Here is a 22979-nt window from a genome sequence, read left to right on the forward strand (position 1 = left end):
ACACAGTCGGAACCCCTCTCTTTGTGGCTGAAACAGGAGGCTGTGTCTGAATGAGGGGATTTAACCACACTCAAAGGGTACATACGTTGCAAATCACTGTCACCTCATTTGGAGAAGAGCGGTCACAATTTAAAAACAAAAGCTACAACAACATATAAATACACTGACTAACATCAGATAACTCACTCTTTCCAGTTTGTGCCCTTATCACTAAGAAAAACAAAAAAAAACCCATAAACATCAGAGCGTCTTCTCAGATAGTTTAACATTGTGGCGGTTGATCACAACCAGATACACAAGGAGACACAAACACTTAAAACAATAACAATCTGCACCATTTCCTGTCTTCCTCCCTCTACCATTGCTCTCTCCCCTTCCTCGTGCTTTTTTTTGTGCAGATGTGGCAGCTTCAAAGAGACTCCACATTTACCTTGCTCACCTTGCAGTTTCTGTGCACTTTCTGCAAACGCACACACTGGTTTTATTGGTTTCATTCAGCAGCATAGTCTTACTCATCAACTACCGCAAGTATCAAGATTAACTAATTCTTTCTGTTAGGTTTGTAAGTCATTTAAGGACTTTGACAGAAAATGCTATTCAGAGACACTCATACAAGTTTTATTGGACTACTTTGGGATAACTTAAATATTTCAGCTTTTGCCTTCGTCGAAATTGCGGCTTTTTACTGTAAATCCAGCGGAAACATTTGGTTCAGCCGTTATTCAAGTTCGTACTCCCACACTCACTGCATTCAACCACTACTCTTTGTACTTTCTTTCTTTATGTAGAGGTAAAATAAATCTACTACTGGCAATGAAAAATGACCCAACTTTTAAAATGATTGGCAGAAGATCACTGTAATCACACAAAAAAAACTTTTTTATTTAAATACATACATATTAATGTCTTCTTTATCATTTGTAGAGCTTTAAACAGCCCCGACAGAAGCTGTCATCAACATAATTTCACAGGTACAGCTCTTGGCTCCTATTTTTTGTTGCCACCTGTCCTCAAGATCCCAGTTGCTCTTCTTTCAATTGTGTGTCTGATATAAGGTGTTCTGGAAAGATCCGTCCCCTGAGGAAATCTGTTCTGTCTTCCTCAGGCACGGACTGTAGCTCCCTCTCGTTTAGCTGGAGAAAGGAGAGATCAGGATTAGGACAGAGTAAACTTCTGTAAACACCGACGCTGCTTCCATTAGCAGCAGTAAAACATTTTAATGTATGTAAAGTATCATTTTTGGGTGTTTTTCCCTTGTTAATATATAGACAAATACTCCATAACTATTATAACTACTATGAGTTTTACAGTTGATGACATTTAACTGTATGAGTGCTATAAAGGTTTTGGCAGCAAACAAAGTGAGGAAAAAGCTTCTTAAATATAGAAATGTTACCATCAAAACACCTGATAAAAGAGCCAAAACTTTGATGGTGTGACTCACCAGGACAGGATCATATCCCAGGATCTTCAGATGGCGAATCTTGACAGCCAGAGGACCACGGGGATTGGATGTACCATAGCAAAATGCAGAGTAAGGTGTGCAAATTACTGCGATTCTAAGACATCGAGACAAGAGTTTCTCAGCATTAAAAGGTCAAAATTTGAATGTAGGTGCAAGTATGACAGGATGAATGTAGAGGTTTGGTTAGGAGAACATCATGAAACCTGAGAAGTCGATTGCAGCTTTATTGCCACAGAGACAGCCCTATGTTCAGAGCGCTTCGTATGTCTGGCTTCCTATGACACATGCATAAATACACATCTCTACTCAGCAGAGTAACTATACATTTTTTAATAGATTTAGTTTTATTTTAGATGTTTTATTTATCTTTAAAAACGTTTTTCAATTCTAATTTTTAAAGCATAAAGTTATTAGATCAGAGCAAGAATTGTACAGTACAAACAATAAATCACACATTTATTTCTATTTATGTTTCAGCACATCACACCATCTAAACCATTTGGTTGAATATGAGTAAAATACAGCAGCAGGCTCAGCAGAAATCTATTCTGTTAAAGCACTGAATGACTAAAAACAGAATCAAAACAAAGAATATGTGTGTGCAGAAATGAGACAAATGACTACATGTATGATTAATGTCTGGAATAAGACCTAGAGTTGGAAGGAAATAAAACGCATATAAAATGGCACTAAGGAGAAAATGGTACGATGAGTCAATGCAAGGTGACCTCAAAACTATTTCAAAGATTGTTAATAAACTAGATGAACTGTACGGACACTACTTTAGAAAAAGGAAAAACTTGTGTTAATGTGACTTGTTTAGAGTGATCAGAGTGGATAAACATTTTCTCTAACTACTTTAAGTTTCTGAGTTTTTTCATTAACAACCATGTGTTGAAATGCAAATAAATACTAAATCTTGATCTTAAAGATGAATCTGAATCTTATTTTCCCATCGCACACCTTTAAATGGGATGTGGCGTTTAATACAAGTAACAAGCAGACCTGCTTTTAAAAACAGTATTTATACCCTAAAGAGCACTTTATTTATTCTTGGTCTTATTCAAAGTCTAGACATGTTGCGGGCAAAATTGTGGGATTAGATTTTGATGGTTGCTATAACGACATGCGTCAATGCCTGACATTATCAGAACGGAAAGCCTGAACATCCTCTGCACCTGCTTTCAACAATATCAAACTAAACCCAAAATGACATGACCACAGTAGATTTAAATTTTTAAAAAAAAAAGTCTTCTCAGAAAAATGTCCCAGCAGATTTGTTCAAGATTGTGTCTGTGGTGGTGATGTTATCTACTGCAGACTGATGCAGATGTCTTACCTTTGACTGCTCTCTGCTGGTGAACGCTCCACTCCTGTTATGCTGCTCGTTTCAGTCTCACTTTGGTTTGGCACCGGTTTGGTGATCGTGGCATCTAAGAGTCAACACACACATGCACGCACACGCACAGACACACACACACAAAGCTGCTTGCTAGTATCAGGGTTTCAAGACTGGATGAAAATATATTCTGAAGCCATTTTCAAGTTAGAGAGATAAATGCAGACAAGATGTACTCATTTAGGTGTAAATGTCAAATGTATGACACAAACTGAAAATGTCTATATTCACTTGTGGCTTTTTATGATTAATTGACAAGTTTTCAAAGCCTTCCTATAGAACAAGAGGCACAGACAGAAAAAGAGAGTGAAAGCTTTTGAAGGGATAAACCCGAGCCTAAACTGTCACAATTCACCCTGAAACTCTAAGTTAACCCTATATGTCTCTCTTTACCTATGAAGTAGAAGTCCTCCTCCACCATCATTTCCTGTAGCACTGTGTCTGTCTGGTCCTCCAGCACACTCTGCAGGGACTGCGTGAGCCATGGCAGGTTGAATGAAGAAGTTCTGGAGATGGGGTCTCCAAGGACAGACAGGGGGACGGTCAGTGGCACAGGGAGGACGGGACGGTCGAGACGGAGGCACAAGTGCAAAGTCTGAAACATTCGCTCCTGGCTCTGGAGATACTTGGGTGCTAGAGAGAAATAGAGGAAGTAAAGATGGATGAGTGATGATGAATGATAAAAAAAAGTGGATGCATGCATGCGTGAGTGAGTTGAGTGTCTGACCTGTAGCGCTGAACGACTCCAGTGTGCTACTCTGCAGGAGTTTCTCCAGTGGTGCAGAGGGAAGGTGGCCCAGAAGGCACAGATAATAAACAGCCTTTAATAAGTCGTAACCAGACATCTTGGGCAGATAGGAGTCCAAAACCCGGCTGAGACTCTCCAAGAACCTAGAGCATCGAGGTGAAACACAGCAGCAAGATCAGGTGTTGCAGCCAGTAGTTCGAAGATAATGAGACAAGATATTTTTATATAGTTGTATGAGGGATATATTTCTTGATGATACTACTCTTTACTTCATCTAATCTTTTAAACTCATATGGTCATATCACAGATGGTTTACAATATATTTGCTTGCCTGTTATGATGGTAAAGCCCGATATATGCTCTCCTAGAAATACAATTTCAACAACTTAAAGCAATAAGCTGCATGTTTTTAAATCCCAGCGACACAGCCAATGTTCAACCCAGACCATGAATGCGGCCAAGATGAAATATTTTCTTTTCGTAGCCTCTATAAAGAAGTATATACTACAACATTAATGGTCTGTGTATGTGTAATATTTAAAAGATGGAAGACATGCAATTGACCTACTGTTGTCTGTGGTGCTGGAGATCATGGTTAAGATTGGAGTACACCTTGAGGACACAGAGGATGTCCCTAAGTGTCAGAACGTCTGGGTTTTCGATCACCTTCTCGGCAAACGCCTCCAATAAGGCTGTGGGACAGAACATGAGGTTCTCGAACTGGGACAGGAAGAGGATTACCTAAACAGAGAGGTGATATTTAGAGTTATATTTGGATATGAGCTATCTTGGAAAAGCAGTTCCTACTCTTAGGATGTGGCTGCAGGTATGAAAGACTGAGACGTATGACTCATGAGACGTTGAAACGTTTGTTAGAGTACAGTTGTGTGTTGCAGCACCTGTTTGTTGTTCCATATGTCTATCATGGAGGCGGCGTATTCTGAAATGGCAGTGAGCTGTTCAGCGTCCCTGTAGCGCAGCTCTCTATAGGACTGCAGCACTGTAAGCAATCTGCTGACGGGGATTCTATTGATGTTTTCTAGCAGGAAGGACAGATAGAACAAAAGAGGTGATGGGGCAGTTGGCTAAACTTTAAAATAGAAGCATAATTAAATTTTTAAGCTTAATTTTTGGCTCATTACAATGTATCTCCACTGACAACTTTGCAAAATATGCCAAGATGTTCTCCAATTTGCGACAATAATTCAAAAGTCATTTTCTATTTAACTAGCATAAAAGGTTTTACCTATTATCTTCTTGCTGCAGACGTCCAGCAGTGGTTTGGAGTAGAAGTCCATCTTAGTCAGAGTGCTGATCATGTACTGGTTGTTGGGAAGGCTGAACTTATCTGTCATTGATAAAGCCTTTGCCTGGAGGAAGTAGTGTACATAACAGATGGAATAAAAGATGTGACTGGTAAAAAAAAGCCTATATTAAGCCCATATCAATCAAAATAATGACTAAAATAAACATTAAACGTCATGTCAATCAAGCTTAAGTGACACCAACCTCTAGTTTCCGTTTGAGGTGAAATGGGGCATCTTTCCCCAGCATACGCATCATGATCTGGAGAGTCATGACTTTCTTAAAACTCGGAAGACGGGCCTCAATCACCAACCTAGAATACAGCATTACACATATCACTGTAAGATGATCTGAAAAAGTAGTGCTAAAAATGTAGCAAAATATAGAATTTGACAAGCCTGACCTCATGCCGTTTTTAAGTGCATCAACGTTGGGGCTGTCCTTCATATGTTCCAGGCAGGAGGCCACGATGGACAGACTTTTCTCATCAAAGTCGTTCAATTTCTCCTGTTGATAAAGGATCAAACAAATATGAAGAAACAACAAAGAGTCACAAATAAAACTTTGCCTGCTGGTCGATAACCTACCTGGCAGTTTCGGAGGAAGGTCTGGACCACACGGCTACTTTCAGGCACACCCAGTTTAACCATACCCAGGAGGGAGTATGCCAGGTCCTCATTTCGCATGTGCCCCACATCCTTCATGGCTCTTTGCAGCAGTTTCTCAAACGCAGGATGCTCAAACATCAGCTGCAGCTCATAGCGCTGCTGCTCATCTGACATCTTCTTGGTGATGGTCCACATCTGGGTCAGACAGTTGCTCACATGTCTGACTGTAGGTGAGATTTTACAGGTGAGGTCTAACACGTCACAAGGGGAGCCACAGCCATACAAGTGGTCCAAGAAAGGGGATTTGGTCTGACTTGGCTCAGAGAAGGCCTCAGCAGGCTTTGAGAACTTTTCTTCCAGATCCTCATCGTGAATCGTCCCCTGTGAGTAGAACCTAACTGGATTTATACAACTGCTAGATAGCCTTGTCTGGCTCTGCTCTGAGCACCAACTGTGTGCTGATTGCTGACTGGGGACGGATGTGCCTTTGATTGAAGATGTCACTAGGAAACTGCGCTGTTTCCATAGAGACCGGCGGCTGCACAAACGTAGAGACCACCTTATGACCTCCTCTGTCACCCAAGCTGACTGAAACATTACTCACTGATAGTTTAGGAGACCCAAATGATAGAGGTGGAGGAGTAATGGCAACTCTTACTGAGTTAGCGTCAAAATTAACTATTTTAAAAATGTACACTCTTGGCCAAACAGACAGTTAAAATTATGGTTAAATGATGTCATTTGTTGGCACAGATATTGTACTATAATGCACGCTGCCCACAAGGTCAACACACTCCAAGCTATTAAACAGCGGGAAGCTAACGGTAGCTAATGATAGCTAAATGACGCCCCCTACCTTATTACTCTAACCGCAGGGACACAGACTGTCCCACAGTAACACATGGCAGTTACTGGACAGTGTAACATTTGACACACAATGTTGTTGTTTTTAGCGAAGAGAGACACTAAAAAGTCCAATTTATGTTAGCTTGAATCCTACACGCTGCTTCTGGATGTGTGCACCGGCTTATTTTGTCCCCCCTTAGCGGAGCACACAACGCACCGTCAAACTTAAAATATATATATATTTTAAAGTGTGTGTTGCGAATACAAATATGAATTATTGAAAATATACTATTACATTTACTGTTAATAAAACCGATATGTGACGTCTTAACAATAGCTCTCATAGTCACCGCACCCCCCTCCACACACATATTTTGTGTTTGTGTTGTTTCCTTCGGACAGAAATAAGCGCAACATCCCTGGTTTCCTAGCAACCAACGCCATCCGAATAGAATGGCAAAATTTGTGCTCGCTGGTAAAGTTTGATTTTACATTTTATTATTTAGTATACATTTATAAACATCGCCTTATTATTATTGATTTCTACAATTGTCATCCTCTGCAGGTAAAACAAACTGCCCTCATTATGCCAAAGCGGAACTTTTAGCAGACAGCCTGTCGAGATCTCTGCCAAACTTCACGGTCCATAAGATCTCCATCCTGCCAGATGACTGGAAGGTAATCTGATCTTATTTTCTTCTGTCACAAATCATTCATGTATCATTCTCGTAACTTATGATGTTCTTTTAATAAGGAATGGCTGGAGGCAACTTGTGAAAGAAATGACTGGAAACATGAGCAGTCCCCTCTGATTTGGAGGGAGCTGGTAGATCAAGGAGGGAAAGGGATGCTTTTAGGAGGCTTCAGTGACTTCTTGGAGCATTGTCAGGTAGGCAGAACATACATAATACAGAGAAAACAAACTTATATCATCTGGTAATGTTGTCCACAATGTGTCTCAATAGATGACTTTAAAGCGCCCCCCCCCCCCCCCTTTTTTTTTTTTTAGGTTTAGATACCTTGCAGACAGAATCACAGGTCAGAAGAAATCTGGCTTGTGAATAGGATGTTTTTTGATGCTACTTTCAACAAAAACAAGACCATATTTTCTGTAATAGGGACCAAAAACTTATGAGTCTCTTGGATTAGTAAGGAAAATTGTGTCCAAAATTAATTTAAATGAGTACAGATATAAATTAATTTTGCAAAAGGACCATTAAGGGGAAACCTTTGGGTCTAAAACTGTGAATGAATTCATTGCATGTTATCTATGAGGAATTTTAATATAAATTGCCTTAACTTTATTGAGGACAATCAGTTCAATTCAATCTAGACACTCCTGTTAAACTCTCTAAAACACCCTAGACTCTCCCTGTCTGCTCCTGGACCTCTGTTTTTAAATGATATTATCTATTTAGCGTCAGCATCCTGCTATGGACATTGCTGCAGAGGTTAATTTCATATGACTGCAGTTAACTCTGAATTCAAGATGAAGGTGACATTCATATGCTTCACCTTCCAAACTTGCCTTTCTTCATATCAATGGTTGTGTAGGAATACTACAGCATCACATCAGACATGCCCACAAATATAATGCTGAGTGTTGCAGCAGAGAACCTGGAGACCAAGATCAACCTTATTATGGATGAGCAGCATCGTGTCAGTCTTTTCCAACCACTACAGATATGGATCAGCAGGTGGGTCAGTATACAAAAATATGAACCAAAGAAAAAACTTTTTTTCTCTTAAGGATTCATAGAAATGTTTCAAATCTTTAGTGGGTAAGTTACTGCAACAGATTGGTTGTTTTGTACCTGCTTAGTGCTCTCAGCCCAGTCTGCCACATCCTGATCCCCAATCTGCTCTCCGCTGAGGTGTTCCCGCAAGTTTCAGCAATCTGCCTCCATCTTCTGGATCTGGACGGGAATGAGGAGGGATTGCAGTGGCTGAAGATGGAGACGGAGGAACTGGCACTCCCTCTGCTCCATCAGGTACAGAATTTTTTTTTTTTTTTTTTTACAAAATGCTAATCGATGAAGCATTTCAGAAAGAAATCATAGCCACCTGACTGTATTTATGAACAGGTGGCCATTCACACAGATCTGGAACAAGCCTTCCAAGAAGCAGATGTCATCCTTCTGCTGGATGAGTGGTGGTCTGATGATACAGAGAATGAGGATGAGGAAGAAAAGAAGAGGAAGATAAAAGAAATCTCAGACCGGTACACAGAGTACGGACGACTGATTGACGCAAGGGCGAATAAGGAGGTGAAGGTGATTGTGTCCGGCAGCTCATTTGTCAACCTCAGGTGTTCGCTTCTCCTAAACAACGCAAGCTCCATCGACAGCCGCCACTTTGTCACCATGGCGACTCAGCTGGAGAATGAAGCGAGGGCTGTTATGGCAAAGAAGTTGAAAGTGAGGACTTCAGGTAGTTGTTGTAAATTCTGTCAACTTGGTGATTCATATTCATCGCCGCAGTGTTTTTGCATCGTCTTCTTTTCATGCTTTTCCCTCTTCTTCTATTTCAGATATTACAGATGTCATTGTGTGGGGGAACATCAGTGGTAGTTTCTACATCGACCTGCAGAGGGCAAAAGTGTTCAACTATGATGGGCCAATCAAAGGACCACCTTTCTTTTCCCAACCGGTCCTAGAGGTTTTCCATGACAGGTGTATAATTCTTTTATTCTTTATATAAGTTTTCATTCCATAGTGTGTTTTAAACTCTAGACTAATACGAGCTATTTCATTTTATATGCTTTACTTCTTCATTTCATTGGTTAACTCCACCCACCTGGCACTTAAGCAGACTAAAACAAACATAATAAGGTCTGGCTCTTGTCCACTCTCAAATAACAAAAGTGCCTCCCAACCATACTCTGCCATGACTTCAGTCAGTGCCAGTATTGATTGCACAATAGCCTACATATGACCCAGCAATCTGACCACTCTGATCAAAAACATCCCACACTGGTATTTGCCTTAAAAGCCAATGATCTTCTTTCCCCTTCCAGGAAATGGCTGGAGACAGAGTTTCAAGACTTTGTACGCTGTCAGCGTGCAGCTGTGGTTTCCAAGACCTGCCATCGAGCTGCCATGTCTGCCACCAACGGGATTCTCACTGTCCTAAAGGCTTGGAATGGCACCTCTAGGCCAGATGAGGTCTTCTCTTTGGGCGTGCTGTGCTCAGGTTAAGACACAGAAAACACAATGAGGAGTGGGGAGTATGTACAGGGATGAGATTTTAAGTTTTGAGAATCGTTTTGAGCTTGAACTCATATCTATAAAACTCCTGATATCGACTGATTAAACAGTGAAATGTGATTGTACTTGGCTACTTGTAGGCCACAACAATCTCCCAGATGGCGTGGTCCTTTCAGTTCCAGTAACCTTTGCAGATGGTAAGTGGTCGGTGCTGTTTGAAGTGACTGTTGGAGACGAGCTGAAGGAGAAACTCCAACTTTCTGCAAGTGAGCTCAGACAGGTACGCGTGTCTAGTTACAAAAATATTGTGCTCAACACATATTCTCATAGCTCTGTGTTAACACATTTAACATATGGTGTTATTTTTTCCCAGGAAAAAGAACTTGGATCAGAAAATGGCATGATTGTTATGAATGAAGAAGAAGACACTTAGACATAAAAAAAACTGCTTCATGTTAAAAGAAAAAAAATCACTTACGTATTGACAACACTGACTATAACATAAAAGTTGCTTAAAATAATCAAAGGAAATAATGAGATAGATTTCAGTGCCACATCTCGTTTGTTTCAGTTTGTTCTTTTATTCTCTTACTTTCACATGTGGAGTTGCAGTTTTATTTTAATTTTTCTTTTCTTTTTTTAAACCAGTTTAACGACAATAAATCTTTTTTTCCCGCTTCGTGAAACTCTTCCATAGCTGTTATATTTTCAGATGTAAAAGATCAAACTGAGTACTTTATGGAAAAAGGAGAAATTAGAAAATATATTCCTTTTTTAAAATTGTACAGTTCAGTAAGTGCTTTTTTATATAGATCAAGAAGCAATATTTGAAGCATAAAACACACTACTACCATACACAAACTAGTCTGTTAATATCCTTCTCTAAATCTGATGTTATCACTTGCTACCCGTTTCCATTTACAGCTGGGTAGTTTTAAACATGAGGACAGTTCAAAACTTTTATTCCCCTTGTTGGAAAATAAATATTAAACCAACTGAATTAATGGGCTCTTTTAAAACAGAAACACTCAAATTGATTCTTTTTTTTTCCCTCACAAATTGTGCAGTACTTTGTCAGTCGACAAGGAGACCTTTAACAGAGTGCTGTTTTTTTTACATGCAGAATATACACGTTCCTTTTTAGCATTTCTACACTATACACAAGGAGGCATTGACTGAAAAAAACAAAACAAAAAAAGGACAGGTTAGTACAAATACAGTGCACTACGACAAGTGGGGATATGGACACATATTCTGCGATGGTATATTCAAATTTTGTACAACCCACCCCTGAGATTTGGATGCTTAGTGGCTTCCAAAAGCAAAACCTGCCTCCTCATATAGTCGAGCATAGTGCTAGATTTCTTGTCAATTTTTGCCATGAATCCTCAGCAGTGGCCAGATACGTTATGTGTATGATTAAAGTATGTCTCTTCAAAAACTGCAAAAAAAAACAAAAAAACCCTATCCCCAAAAACAACTTCTCCAATAAAATTAATGCTATTTTTGAGAAATGACCTCAAGTAACGATCATGGTAAATACATGCGTGATTTCATGGCATGCATGGACTTGTCGTGGCACAAACGAGGTTATTTGGTAAATATACATATCCCAGTGATGACTATACATGTACAAATAGTTTGGGTATAGACGGGCCTTTCTAACAAGAAGCCTGTTGGAGATTGAGAGTAAATTCAATTACATGATATACGAAATGAAAACTCTACCCACAAACATGAACAAAAATGAGGCATCGATCACGTGGAGGAAAGTCGGGAACATTTCTTTTTTTTTTTATCGTGCCACACCAAAGTCACTTATGTGTATGTGTACTACTTGTCAACATCCAACAATGTCAAAGATTTTAAGTTTCCATTTCCAGGCAACAAGTGAAAGACTAATGACTGTCAAATCTGTAACATTGGATTTAAGGATGAAGTGAAGGTCTAACTGGGAATATGTTACTACATTTTTTAAACCTGGATGTCCATGGTGTCAACTCTTACCGTACAATCATTAAGGGCGACTGAAGGGATTAAAACTCTTCTTTGAACTCCCTGTCAGCACAACAATTAAGTTTTATCAACTGACCGTTAAATTAAATAATTTATAGCATATATTAATAGTTATATAATCCAACATCTCCCACTTCCCCCCCAAACACCATCTGGATAAACATCTGCGTTTGTCTGAACACAAAGTGGAAGGGTTAAAATCAGTAAAGGTATCATTATTGTGACATGAGATTATACAGTGGGAGATCAGTTTGCTGAATGATCAAGCAATGTTTAATGCTAGATGATGGAGCTAAACTCAGAGCCCTGATATAAAATGCAATGCACAACCCCTGACAATAATGTCTCTTTAACTATTAGCCCAACCTGGCCCTGCCCTAAAACCTGCTCTCATCAGGCCAGCAGGCAGTTTATACCACAAAGAAAACATGTTGTTATAATTTGTGTGTTTAAGAATTCACATCAAGGCTGTTTCACTGATAATAACTGATGATCCTGATAATGTGATGGTCCTGGACTAGAAACAGCTCAGGCACCAAGGCAGAGCACACCCTTGTCATTTGAGGCTATGTGAAAACAGAACGCACGTAGTTATCCGAACCATCTGCCGCGCAATCACCAACCAACAGTATTAAATGCCAAACTCTTTGATAAATGTTTTGTATATAGCAGTATGTATTTATGTATGTATGTGTATATGTCATTCTAACGTACAAATAAACACAAAAACAGAGATAGGGGCAGGAGGAAGGGGAGGAAGGGGGGGGGGACAACAGGGAAGCTATGACTGTGGTTGATGCGGAGGAGATGGAGGTGTGTCTGGAGCTCCGGAGGCTCCACCCACCACCTGTCTGTCAGAGCTGAGGTCCAGCCCTTCATCCAACTGCTCCAGTTCACTTTGGTCCAGAAGCTCAAAGTCCTCCTCCTCGGTTGGAACTAGTGTGTCATCAGGCATCTCCTCGCCGCCGCTTTCTGTTGTTATCGCCTCGTCCAGGTCCTCGTCAGGCCCCAGCGCTCCTATTGTAGTAACTGTAGTGTTAGCAGTGGTGTCGGCGGTTGGTTGGGTGGAGGTCTCCAGAGCGCTTGGTGGGGTTTCGGTGGGGAGGAACTCAGCCAGGGTGGGCTCCTCGCTGGCCTCGCTAGAGCGCAGCAGGGCTGACAGAGTGTTCTGAACCACAGCCGAGATAGCCGTGCTCACTATCTCCTCGCTCAAGGCCTCCAAAGACCGCTGTGCACCGTGGGCTACCTCAGCTTCCTTCCCGTCTCCCCCCTGCCTCCCTGCTTCCTCCCCTGGGCCTGGCACAGGCAACAAGCTCGCCTCGCCCCCAGGTGGTCGTCCATGTCCGTTGAAGTGTGTGTTCACAAAGTGGAGTGGGGATGCGAGGTGCTGGATGAGGAGGCTGGCGGGGCTCAAAGGTTCCCCTTCTGATGCAGCACTAGCCTGGGCTCCGTCTCCCTGGCTGGGACCTCGCAGAGGAAAGTGGAGCAGGTTGTGCTCGATGGATGGGAACTCCTCAACTGAGGGGAACTCAGGGAGATCCCGCAGGTAAGCCTCCTCTGGGTCACTGTGTAAACTCTGCTGGTCCAGATCTGTGAAGGCGGTGAGAGAGCAAAAGAAAACAAACTCTGTTGTGTTTTCTGTGTCCAAAAATAGGACAGAAATCTGAAAAAATGACCCATTTATTATTTAAGAAAGTACGGTACTTAATGTCAAATATGCAGTAAAAGTTGCTCCTTCTGCTTGAGTTCAGACTTAAAGTGGAAATGCAACAAATGTACTTCAAAACGCTGAAAGCTAAAACACCACTTTTGTGTTGGCACACTATGTTTTGTATTCCTATTTGCTCCAGCGCTGAAACCACCCCAACCTTTGAACCCCACCCAAGCAAAGACGCCATTTCTTCATTGGCAAAAATCCAAGTATCACATTGACGCATTGAGTGATATTTACCTTCAGAGACGTCCGTGAGTTGAGGAGTGGTGGCTCTGGACACTGAGAACCCTCCACTCTCCAAGATGGAAGCCTCCTCATCCGACAACTCAGAATCTGTGATAGCCATCGCCAGGGCCGTGGTCTTCACGTCCACCTGAGTGACAAAACCACAACGTTACAGTCGCTTCACAGCACAATAGAGGAATGGTTGTGAGCTGATGACGTTAAATCTTTTACCAATAAATCTATTATCTTTTTCACACTCCTATTGAAGACGAAAGAAAATTAGTGGTATGCTTTGAGTTTCAAAAAAAGCCTTAAAATGTGTGAGTATAAAACAAACTTTGAGGTCAAGAGTCCATCATTGTGTGTATTTACACATGCACCAACATAGTGCAGAGGATGAATCACAGGAGTTAATCACACTGAATATCTGACATAACATCAACATCATAAGTTACTGATTGGGATCATGTGCGTCTTTTAGTGGAATGTGACAGTACTTGAAAGATGTTCCTTGATCCATTTAGCTCAGACAACTACTCCATTCCCACATTCATAAAGGCTGAGGCTCAACTCATTCTCCACATCACATACTGTACCTGCTCCCAACTCCACTGCTGCTACACACACAAAAGTCTACTCCATCTTAAATGAACGCGGGTTGAGTTTTTCATACCGTCGGGGCGAAACAGGACAGCTCCTCCTCACTCTCGCTCTCCGTTTCTGCTCTTGGCTCATCCCCTTCTTCCAACTCTTTCTTCACCTCTGTTAAAAAAAACCAAAACACCCACACTAAGGAATGAGCTACGGTACATACAGTAGTTGAAACATGGGATATAGACACAAATTTAATCAGAGGAATTTCTAATCACACTTTCTTGATATTAAATACTGTTTCATGTACACAATTGCATAACAGGTGGTGTTACAATGGCTGTTATTCTTTCGGTTTGCTGCGGTTTGTGCCTGAGGTAAGGTATCAGCAGGAGGGGAATGAAAGGTGATCTACACCCATTCAAAAGTCAAGCTCCTCCTTCTCCTCCACCTCGAGTCTTGTGTAAATGTTGAAAACACAACGCGTTAAGGGTGCAGCGGTTTCACCTAAAGCAACACACACACATTAATGAGGCCTAAATCTATGAGGAGTTGTAACAGCGGCACTCACTCCTCTTGTCATGCTTGCGGTGTTCGGTATCTCCCTTCATGCTGTAATCCAGTTTCATCAGGATTGGTTCCAAGCCGGTGTACATCCGCTGGATCAGTTCGTGGTACACCACCAGCGGCCACAGCAGCACACTCAGGACTGAACAGGCACACAGACAAAACATGGACAACTTTAAAAAGGCTGCTTTTACTCTTCACAGGTGTCAAACTGAGATGCAGTCAAGCAAAAAAGGCCGATTTTGTAATAAGGATCCAGTTATGTGATCTGTGAATGAGGTGTGAAGAGATACACTTACAGCTGTGGCAAACTATTAAAATACAAGCATGACCTGTTACATAAACATGATGCTGCACTAAAAGGATTCCTGACCATTAGTAAGTAAGTAACAATGATGCAAAACCACAATAAAACTTAATTAGTCTGTTGATTGCTATTGCTGAAGTCAGAACTTAATAAGAGCTTCCTTTTTTTATGTCAATGAGGCAAAATGTGGCTCACCTATAATATAGGAGATCATGATTCCTGGAACATAATGTCCGACCACAGCAAGCACAAAACAGCCGCTGCACATCATCGCACAGAACTGGGAAACAGAGCACATGAGCAGAATTAGCTTACTATACTTTCAAGCTGCAACGGGAACAAGAGGAGGAAGTGACCGCTGCAGGTGTGTAGTTCAGAATCTGCTGAGATCAGATAACTGGCATTGTGCCTTGAAGATTTCCATACTTTACATGGCTTTTAGTCTGCCGGTAAACTAAACACAATCTTTTGGTCACTGAGTCAGCAAAAATGTTGAAAATGTGGACTTTTACATGTAGCATTCTGCACTGCTTTCCGTCGATAAATGGCACAAGGCTGATTAAAACTAATATGGATCTGTGGGGGAATTATTTGCATTCCCTGGGTCATTCTTTTGTCATCTTCTATCCTGGGACCAGTAGGTCATGAGCCGTCTCTTTCACAGTGGTTCGTCCCTCTGGCTACTGAGGTTTGCTGGTCTACACAGCTGTCTTGATAAGGCTGGCTGTGTCCTATGGCAACCAAGGTCAGGTGGAGATATGCTGTGCTTTGTGCAGACGGTCAGACTGGTCTCCTCTTAGAATGGATTGCATGTTACCTGTGTACAGTCTATGTGACTTCAGTTACCATTAGTCAGCATAATGTGCTGTTTATAGTTCAATATCCAACATGAGTAAAGAATAACCTTATTTGGAGGTATTAAGTGTTTAAATACTCTGGAAGTAGACGGTAGTGTTTTCAGTTGTACTGTCACTCTGTTGTCCTCGATCAAGCTTAAATAAATGTTCCTGTGTAAGATATCCTGGAAGTTCATTACTTTGGGTTAACCAGCTCTCAGTTCCTTCACATTAATGTTAACAGAATTATCCACTACCAGGCTTTTAGAATAAACCCATTTCTTCATTCACTTTCAACAATTATTCAATTTCTGTGGCTGTAGAAACATTTAAAATTGCACTGTTACAGATTTAACCAAAACATTAAGGGTGTTTGAACCATCTGCCACTATTTTTAAGTTCACAATATTCATGATACCTACACATCATCCTGAGTCAAAAGTGCCATACCTTGCCGTGGTTCTGCTGTTTGTACTGCAGCATCTCCTGTAGGTACAGACAGCAGGTCAAGTAGCTCTCAGCCAGGTGGTGGCTGAGCTCAGGAATACTGAGCAATCGTTGCTCCGTCCTCATTGTTTCACTGAATACAAACGAGAAAATAAACAGACAAACACAGGAAGTAGGTGACAAAATCAATGCTTGTAAAAGAGCAAAAACCTGTAATTAAAGTGCTTTGTGAGAGGTAGCATGGGATTGTATGTTATGACAGTGGAGGGAGTGAGACACACATGACAGACCGAACTAGACTGGTGACCTGCAATAAGTGATGATGACATGGTAAATGTCATAAACAAATAGACAAATTCAGGTACTTTTCCATTAACATGGTTGGAACATACAGATAAGATGATCGGAAATTATGATACAAGAGTCAAGTCATAGAGAAGATTACTGTATGTAATCTGTTTATCATGTACACACTACACACCTTTGTACATGGGGAGCCTCAGCATGTTGAACTGCAATAGGGGAAAAATACACAATTAAAAACACATAATGTATTATGTATTCCTGATTTAAAACATGATTTATGGGCTTTTCTGGTGTCATGCGTGTGAACATTTTAATGTGTCTCCACTGAAAAATCACATAGAGCGTAAATCCTCATAAAGTCGTACCAGGCGTCTCCATCCAGTGAAGTCACCGTGTTAAACAAATATAGATTTTAATTGGCACAGCAACAGTTACAGACAAACAGAGAAGTTTCAAATTACACAAAGGCCTGGGCTCACCAGTAATGATGGGCAACTTTGGCTTCCATCTCTCCAGTAGCATAAGCCCCAACAGGGACACACTCAACAGGAACAGAGGCCGCAGGGAGGTGGAGGACAGCAGCCTGTGGGGGAGACACACACACACACATTTTATTTTTATACATACATTTAACAAACATATATATATAATCTCTTCTACATCAGACTGTCAAACTACACCAGCCTATCATTTCTGTTAATAGGCCTTCTTTGCAGGGTTAGGTTTGTAAAGTCATAATCTGTCACTGACAGCTGATCAACAAGGCCTGAGCCACTCAGCATGACATGAGTGTTTGTTAGGATTGGACTTCAGCTGCCCATTTAAACAGCGCCACATTGTATTTACAGAAATGATTTAATGGCGTGCAAGCAACGTTAGCATTAGCCTCAAGACGTGGGATTAGCTAACTTATCCTGACATTCACTCGTTAATATCCTCGGCTGCGAGCTAAATGATGCACCACACCACCTTAGTGAGCTGTCAGAGAGGTGATAAAACTGGGAAAAAGTCGCTACCAGAATAATGTGTTGAGTGTCAAGGCGACAGAGATGCTGTACAACGGCCTCTCCCACACCAGCAGCCTCTGCATCCACAGCAGCGGGGGCTCGTACTGCGACAGCCAGCCCTGGAGACGCTCTCGCAGGAGGACGAGCTCCGGGTTTCCGTCCCCGCAGGCCTGCTCAGAGGTGCCGGCGGGGAACAGAGCCTCCAGGCCGACCGAAGAGGAGGTAACCGAGGGGCGTCTTCTGGCCTCCTCTCCGCTCGCCATGTTGGTTTTCCCCCACTTTGTTATGTTGTTTTGGAGATCACGGGGTGTGTGGAAGAGATCAGCGTCAAGTTTGAAGGACTGTAAAAAAAACAACACCGCTTCCGGATACAACTTTCAAAATAAAAGAGGCGGCCTCATTTATTTTGAAAGGAAATTGATAATTAATAATAATGATGATATAATAATAACAATAATAATAATGATACCGTTTATTTATATGACATTATTATGTAGATTTATATATATAAAATATAAAAAGAACAAAATGTAGAATATAATGCCAGATACACACACATTAGAATATAAGATCAAACATTTTCTCCAAAGTAAAAAATGGTGGTTATGTAAAAATCAAATACGCTTTAAAGGACCAGTGTGTAGGATTTAGTGATATCTAGTATTGGAATTTCAGATTGTTATAAACGGAATTGGTTTGTCTGTCCTGGGCTACTGTTTTTTCTTTAAAAGAAATAAATACAATTCTGATCTGACAAAGATCCAAGTGGGATCAAAACTTACATAAGAGTCCTTCAAGAGATGCATATTTATATGTACACACACACACACACTCATATTTTTAAATAATATATTCATAGAATAAACCAACAAATAGGCCTAAAGATTACCTGAAAGCCTTATGATAAAAGTGAGTTTGCTATAGGCTACTGTAAAACTCAGAAGTTAGTTAAAACCCGAACGTTTCATGGATTTAACTTTAATATCAACATTATGAATACAAATGTGAATATTATGTTTGTGTGGTGGTGGTGGTGGTGGTGGGGGTTCACTCTCACTCTCTCACACACGAACACCCACTCACAATAGGACTGAATAATAACTAAGATTGAATAGAGTTCTCAGATTAAATAAAACGAGGATTAATAAAATATTTAAACAACCAAATTAACTGAGCACTTTCAGATTAGGCAGCAGTTGCAACATGCACACACAGTCACAACAAATGTCATATTTACTTTCACATGAATATTAATTTATCAATACTTAATATTTAATGTAATTTAATACCATGTAATATCATTACTCTTATTGTCCATACCCATAACTTACTGCATTATCACCATTATCACCATCACTGTGCAATATTTAAATAATGTGCTAACCATGGTGCTAACCGCTAATCGATATGGACCACGGATGTATTATGGACGCCGAAAAAACAATACATTACACGAAGAAGAAACTTCCGCTTGGGGCTTCCGGCATAGATTAGATAAATGGCGGCGCCTGAAAGACATACAATAAAATTACTTTGTATATTTAGCATGTATTCATGGTTAGTGCAGGTTATCAGACATGGTGCAACTTGTATGTCCTGTAAAGTCATTTAAAATGTAACATCAATTTCCGGGTTTATTCGTGATCATTTGTGGCAACTTGACGTAAAAATGACACAGATGGGCGGACGGATCACAAGGCCTGTCACGGATGAAAAAAATATAGTCACGTGTTTCCTTGTTTACTGTATGGAGAGGATGGGGTTAAAGCCTCAAGTGCACTACCGTGTGGTCAAAGATACTACTGCATGCATGAATGTTGCATATAGGTAAAAACCTTTCTTTTATACAGTCTATGGTAAAAACACAAGGTCTCCTCAACATGTGCAGCTTCTTACTATTAATGCCACCACTACTAATTTAGACTATGTCCATTTTTATAAAGGCCATTGCATATTTAATTTTTATTCCTGTTTTATTTCCATATAACCGAATGGCAGTCTGTTGTAAACTCTTCTATATATGCATAGTTTCAGCTTTAGACCACTCATTTTCCCCATTGAAAAGACAACTAAACAACAAGCTTCATTACAAATGTTTAATACAGAAATATACAATACAGAATAAACATGTTGATCAATTTGATCAAATGCATCATGATGGACATTGTGCAGGAGACCTTAGAGATTCATGACAGTTTGGAGGAGACTGTAAGGTCAGCTCACTATGTTCATTATTATCATACCACAGAGTTCAAAAAAATACATTTTAATGTAAACAACAGCACAACCAGGGAGGTTGTCTTCCTCTTGTGATCTCTCATTTCAGTCGCAAGTCGCAATTTCTGAAAGACATAAATTAAATAATTAGTCAGTATTCTACCAAGAGTCAGCAATTATCCTTGAAAAATTCAGGCAATCCTTGCTTGTGAACATCAGTCAAGCAGCTGGAGTTGTGTGCATTTGTATGCAATTGTGCCTTTGTTTTAGGAAGCGTGCACAAGACTAGGGGCACTAATGTAAAAGCAGCAGGATTTTTATTGTGCACACAACTAGACAACATTTAGGACCAAAGCCTAAAGAGAGGCTTCAGAGCCTACTTGCCTGAGTACACCTGCCTGGAGTGAAGTCTATACAGGGGATAAAGGAGGGAAGGGGGACGTTCTGGTCCGTCATGCTAGGACAAAAGGGCGTCAATACCTGCAGGGGTTAATACCATGGCCTGCAGCAGGTCAGACAGAGAGACAATGCCCTTCACCACGTCAGTCCTGTCCACCAGGACCAGCCGATGGACCTGGGATAAGGAGGAAAATTATGAGGTAACACAGAGAACGCTCTCCTGTATTTCTCTGATTTTGTATGTGAAATCTCTTGAACTCCTGAAGAGGCTAAAAGGTTTTTAAGGGTCATATCTACCTCAGCATTGACTATACGATCTATGATGGTTTCCAAGGTTTCATCGGGATAGCACTTGATCACACCCTCAACATAACATGAGCGCCTGCGAACGGCCTCCAGCATAGTCATGTCCAGATTGTTGTAACTCTTCTGGGCTGCTAGATTCTGCCACGGAGCAAACACATATACCACCAATTGTCGGCTAACTTTATAGTTCAACAAAAATAGATGAAAACATTATATATCTTGAATAACACCATGTTTCTCTGTAGTACTTACAATCACATCAAATCTTGAGTAGAGTGCCACCACTTTGCCTGAGAAAACAAATTGTTGTATGCTGTAACATCAGTGCCACATTACGAATCAACACTAAAAAAACACAGCTCTATAATGTATGATTTGGAAAAATGCATTAAGAGCATACCTTGCTCGTTCACCACTGGCAGTGCAGACACCCTCCGTTCCACAAAAATGGAGAGTGCATCGTGAAGTGTTGCTGTTTGCTGAACTGTGGCGATATTCCTGAAAGTCCCAATTCCAAGCTCCTGGATCTGCTTCTGTACGAACGCTGGCTTCGGAACTTTTTTCCCCTAAAAACATACAAACACTATGGTAGAAGAACACTGGTGCCATAGTCCTCTTTTGTCTTTTTTTTATGGCAACATAAAGCATCAGTTTAAAAAGTTAAAGCTTGCTCACAAATATATGAAGGAATTTGAGGATCCTTTTGTGGGTCAGAATGTGCAAGACATTTCCAGACCCTGGATCGATGACGGGCAGCCTGTGGATCTTATATTTGAGTAAGGAATAGATGGCATCAAAGAGGCTATGAGGAGAGGAGAGTGGAGACAGAGTTCAATGTAAACTGAGTTCAAACAGTATCAAAGAGTACATCTGAACGTTTTGTGTACACTCACCTGGCCTCTGGTGAAATACTAATGAGGAAGTGATTGGAATACTGTATGTAGACATCTACACAGAAGAGAGAGAGAGCTCTAATGTATATTCACAGAGATATATATAGGTACAATCATTGATCTGTGCTGGTTATTTACTTTGAAATGTATCACCTCTCCATGTTTCGATCTTGTGGTTCTCCAGCTCATACATTTGAACCTTTAGAGAGAAACCGCAATTTCAAGTTATGTAGGTTAAGGACAGGTCAAAATAAACATTGCAACCAAGCAACACCTGCCAGTTAGGGAAGAAAGACCACACCTCGCACCACCCCTATTTCGGCACTAGTAGTATCTAGGCACACCTTATCTGTTTCTTTCCCCTTTGTCTCTGTTTTCATACCGCTGATTGCTTGAACAGACAACCTGGTTCACTACAATCCCTCTGCATTGGTACATCACCATACACCTCCATTCATCCATCCTCAGCCCTGATTCTAACTCTCATCCCTTCATCCCTCACTTTAGATCCTTCGACCCTCAATCCATCTCTCCTACATCACCCCAGCACTCATCCATCAATGCTTTCCAATAAATAATTTCAAACACATGACATTATAAAATGTATTCATGCTCACCAAAGGGGATTTGTAATAGCAATGGAGGATGTTGATGAAGTCTGTAATAGTCAGCATACCTATGAGAGGAAAGGATTTACACTCTCAATATTATAATTCACATAGTGTCAAATACTTTACGATGTCTTTGCAATGAATTCTTTGCCTTACCCACAAATTTCTGTAACTTGCTGTCCCATAGAGGCGCAGCCCTCAAGCCATTTGCCACCAGTGCAAAAAAGGCCTTTTTAACCTTTAGAAGCAGATAAATTCACACAGTCAAGAGTGAGGATTTACAAGCATGTATTTTTATATTTCCTTTGAACAGCTGTGGTCTTACTGGTAGCGTGGTATCAAATATGACCAGTTTACAGCTGGTTGGAATGGCATCGTAACAGCAGTGACTTTTCATGAAATTCATGTAGATTTCGGCATCAGCCTCTAAGAAGAGATATCACATGTTATAATAACTGGTCACTCCATCTCAATCTGCACAAGATAGATACTGACACATTCATGCATGCACACAATACTTGCATGTGTACACAACCCCAAAGACAAATATGAAAACACACATGCATGCAAAATTGTTATAATCATACCTTGTTTCTGTATTTCCTGCTTCTTTCCTTGGAGTGACATTGCAAAAATAGCTTGAAAGCCACGAGGCTGCTCATTTCTTTTGCAATAATAACTTAAACTTCACAAACACGTCATATTTATCCCAAAAGTAACATTTCACCTGTGAGGGAGGCTCCATATTTCTCTTGTGTTGCCATGAAAAAGTTTTCAAAACAGCAAACGCAAAATGCTGGTGACTCTGGCTCCGCTCAGATCGTTGCGTTCTCCTTTGAAGCAGTTGGGTCTATATTAGGAGCTCTAAAGTGGTATGTGTCAGGCCAGGGTCGCAGGGGAGGGGTAAAAGAGGCTCAAAGGGGGAGGGACTCTTTGGATTGCTTCCTATCTCTGTAAAAC

The 22979-nt window shown here is 40.8% G+C and overlaps 4 protein-coding genes across 4 annotated transcripts; 1 reads left to right on the forward strand and 3 right to left on the reverse strand.

Moving 5' to 3' along the window:
• Nucleotides 1-867: 867 nt before the first annotated feature.
• Nucleotides 868-6530, reverse strand: fastkd2 (FAST kinase domains 2). The gene is made up of 11 exons (XM_053314570.1): nt 5505-6530; nt 5321-5424; nt 5122-5230; nt 4859-4982; nt 4512-4651; nt 4181-4353; nt 3592-3755; nt 3258-3497; nt 2805-2898; nt 1445-1559; nt 868-1133 (listed from the first exon to the last, which is right to left on the reverse strand). The coding sequence occupies exons 1-11, from the start codon at nt 6120-6122 to the stop codon at nt 1011-1013; spliced, it is 2004 nt and encodes a 667-aa protein (XP_053170545.1). The 5' UTR covers nt 6123-6530; the 3' UTR covers nt 868-1010.
• A 294-nt stretch (nt 6531-6824) lies between these two features.
• On the forward strand, nt 6825-10022 carry mdh1b (malate dehydrogenase 1B, NAD (soluble)). Its single transcript, XM_053314609.1, has 10 exons — nt 6825-6846; nt 6937-7049; nt 7126-7260; nt 7926-8068; nt 8194-8362; nt 8456-8801; nt 8902-9043; nt 9388-9563; nt 9718-9857; nt 9951-10022. Exons 1-10 carry the CDS (start codon nt 6825-6827, stop codon nt 10008-10010), a joined length of 1446 nt encoding a protein of 481 aa, XP_053170584.1. The 3' UTR covers nt 10011-10022.
• A 931-nt stretch (nt 10023-10953) lies between these two features.
• retreg2 (reticulophagy regulator family member 2) lies at nt 10954-17983 on the reverse strand. The gene is made up of 9 exons (XM_053314446.1): nt 17603-17983; nt 17066-17169; nt 16762-16792; nt 16284-16413; nt 15193-15277; nt 14695-14832; nt 14206-14294; nt 13545-13680; nt 10954-13183 (listed from the first exon to the last, which is right to left on the reverse strand). The coding sequence occupies exons 1-9, from the start codon at nt 17854-17856 to the stop codon at nt 12375-12377; spliced, it is 1776 nt and encodes a 591-aa protein (XP_053170421.1). The 5' UTR covers nt 17857-17983; the 3' UTR covers nt 10954-12374.
• Nucleotides 17984-19675: 1692 nt separating this feature from the next.
• On the reverse strand, nt 19676-22868 carry prkag3a (protein kinase, AMP-activated, gamma 3a non-catalytic subunit). Its single transcript, XM_053314771.1, has 13 exons — nt 22744-22868; nt 22607-22643; nt 22345-22445; nt 22176-22257; nt 22026-22084; nt 21562-21607; nt 21409-21463; nt 21191-21317; nt 20916-21081; nt 20768-20805; nt 20507-20653; nt 20291-20384; nt 19676-19935 (listed from the first exon to the last, which is right to left on the reverse strand). The coding sequence occupies exons 1-13, from the start codon at nt 22762-22764 to the stop codon at nt 19916-19918; spliced, it is 993 nt and encodes a 330-aa protein (XP_053170746.1). The 5' UTR covers nt 22765-22868; the 3' UTR covers nt 19676-19915.
• Between the last annotated feature and the right edge of the window lie 111 nt (nt 22869-22979).

Source organism: Scomber japonicus, chromosome 24 (genome assembly GCF_027409825.1).
Source record: "Scomber japonicus isolate fScoJap1 chromosome 24, fScoJap1.pri, whole genome shotgun sequence".
NCBI classification, from domain to species: Eukaryota; Metazoa; Chordata; class Actinopteri; order Scombriformes; family Scombridae; genus Scomber; species Scomber japonicus.